Below are 1655 nucleotides of genomic sequence, written 5' to 3'. Positions count from 1 at the left end.
TTTTTTGACCAACTTTTCTCTTTTGTTTCAATATTAAAAGGAATGTGGCTCTTCCAAAACAGATCACAACCCCCTGCTATTCACAACAAAGTGCTCACGGACTCCTGTCTCCCCCTTTTCTTTAGGAATTCAGTTCCTTATATCACTGGTAGTTACTCTCTGTATGTTCTCCAGTTCTCTTTTGTTCTTATTTCTCTAGTTTGTTGGCTATAGCTCGCTTTGGGAGCCCCTCCTGTGTTTGTTTTTGCTGTGTGCAGAATTTTAAAACCAGATCAGCTTTTCTCACACCTCTCTGCATTGGGATGAGCCAAAAAATACCCAAAGGCACATTGGGGCCTGTTGTTTTGTTTGGAATGAAAATCCATATAAAGGGTTAGAGATCCTCAGCAAGCATTAGTTCACCGCACAAACACCAAGATGAGTGAGAACCCATACACACACACTTATTTATTTCTTAAGCAAAAGCTTGGGATTTGTTCCACACCATCCATTCCCTGCCATTTTCTGACCCCGCTGAGGCTCCCATCCAACACTCCCTTAACCAAGGAGTAAATCCCCTTGAACTCAAGGAGACTGACCTCTAAGAAGAGGCTCAGTTAAGAAGGAGAAAGTCTGAAAGCGGAGGCTGGTTGGCCCTCTCTCACAGGGAGGGCGCTTTGATGGCAGAATGGGGTTGGACTGGATGCCTTTTGGGGTTCCCTTCCAACTCTATCATTCTGTTCTACTGTAGAGAGAGCTTGCAGCCAATCTGAGACTGACTGAAAGATAGAAGTTGGCAGCAGGAGCTTTTGTAGACTTAGGTCCAAGCCACACTGCAGAAATAATCCAGTTTGAGACCGCTTTAACTGCCCTGGCTCAGTGCTAAGGAATTCAGTGAATTGTAGTTTTGCTTTGGACCTTGAATCTACTTCCAAATGCCTCTGAAGTCTCGGAAAGCTCCTGCTGCCAACTTCTTTCTTTCAGTCAGTCTCAAAGGGGCTCCAATCTCCCCCCCCCACCCTCTCTCTCCATACTGGTCCTACAGACTAACAGGGCTATGGATCTTCTTCTATTGTGGGTGGCTCTTCTCTTACCCTTGAAGGCAGAGGATCATGTCAGTCCAGGACCAAGGAAAATGCATCAAGGCGCTTGGGACTTGCCAGCCCTCTTCTCCTCCTCCTGCTGCTGCTGCTGCTCTTGGGGGTCGCCTTCCTTCAGTCGGTGGAAAAGTCTCCCAAAACAGGCAGACAGACGGGGAGGCCGGGTCCCTCTCCACAGACCTTTCTTTCCAAAAGCACCTGGGAGCTCAGCCTCCCCCAAAAAACCAAAGAAGAAAAAGCTGAGGTCTCCAGAAAGTCTTCCTTGGGAAAGAGAGAGAAAGGAGGGGAAACGTCAGTATTGTCCCAGGAGCTCTTGCTGGGGTTACAAACAGAGAGAGCAATAGGAATCCTAGGAAGAACAACAACCAGAAGAAAGTAACTGGGTTTTTCCTCTTCAATTATCAAACACACACAAGACACACACACACACACATATATATGAATATATATATACACATAGGAATATATATATAAATATGAATAATAATAACTATGTTTTTCCTCTTCAATTACCAGAGTAATATATATATATATATATATATATATAAATTAATAATAGTAATAACCGTTTTTCCT

At 44.3% G+C, this 1655-nt stretch overlaps 2 protein-coding genes across 4 annotated transcripts in view; both read right to left on the bottom strand.

The window, feature by feature from the left end:
• The window catches only part of CISH (cytokine inducible SH2 containing protein), a 259908-nt gene extending 258450 nt beyond the window's left edge, over positions 1-1458 (bottom strand). Inside the window, exon 1 of one of the 2 annotated variants that reach the window (XM_042448827.1) lies at positions 1074-1458. In XM_042448827.1, the coding sequence (XP_042304761.1) occupies positions 1074-1120 (47 nt within the window). In that variant the 5' untranslated portion in view covers positions 1121-1458. The remainder of the gene's footprint in view (positions 1-1073) is intronic. The other variant, XM_042448828.1, reaches the window with a different exon arrangement.
• The window catches only part of C2H3orf18 (chromosome 2 C3orf18 homolog), a 504125-nt gene that overhangs the window by 470008 nt on the left and 32462 nt on the right, over positions 1-1655 (bottom strand). The window lies entirely within an intron of this gene.

This window comes from Sceloporus undulatus, chromosome 2 (assembly GCF_019175285.1).
Source record: "Sceloporus undulatus isolate JIND9_A2432 ecotype Alabama chromosome 2, SceUnd_v1.1, whole genome shotgun sequence".
Taxonomy (NCBI): domain Eukaryota; kingdom Metazoa; phylum Chordata; class Lepidosauria; order Squamata; family Phrynosomatidae; genus Sceloporus; species Sceloporus undulatus.
Note: the sequence above shows the minus strand (reverse complement) of the source record. Positions and strands in the feature narration are given on the sequence as shown.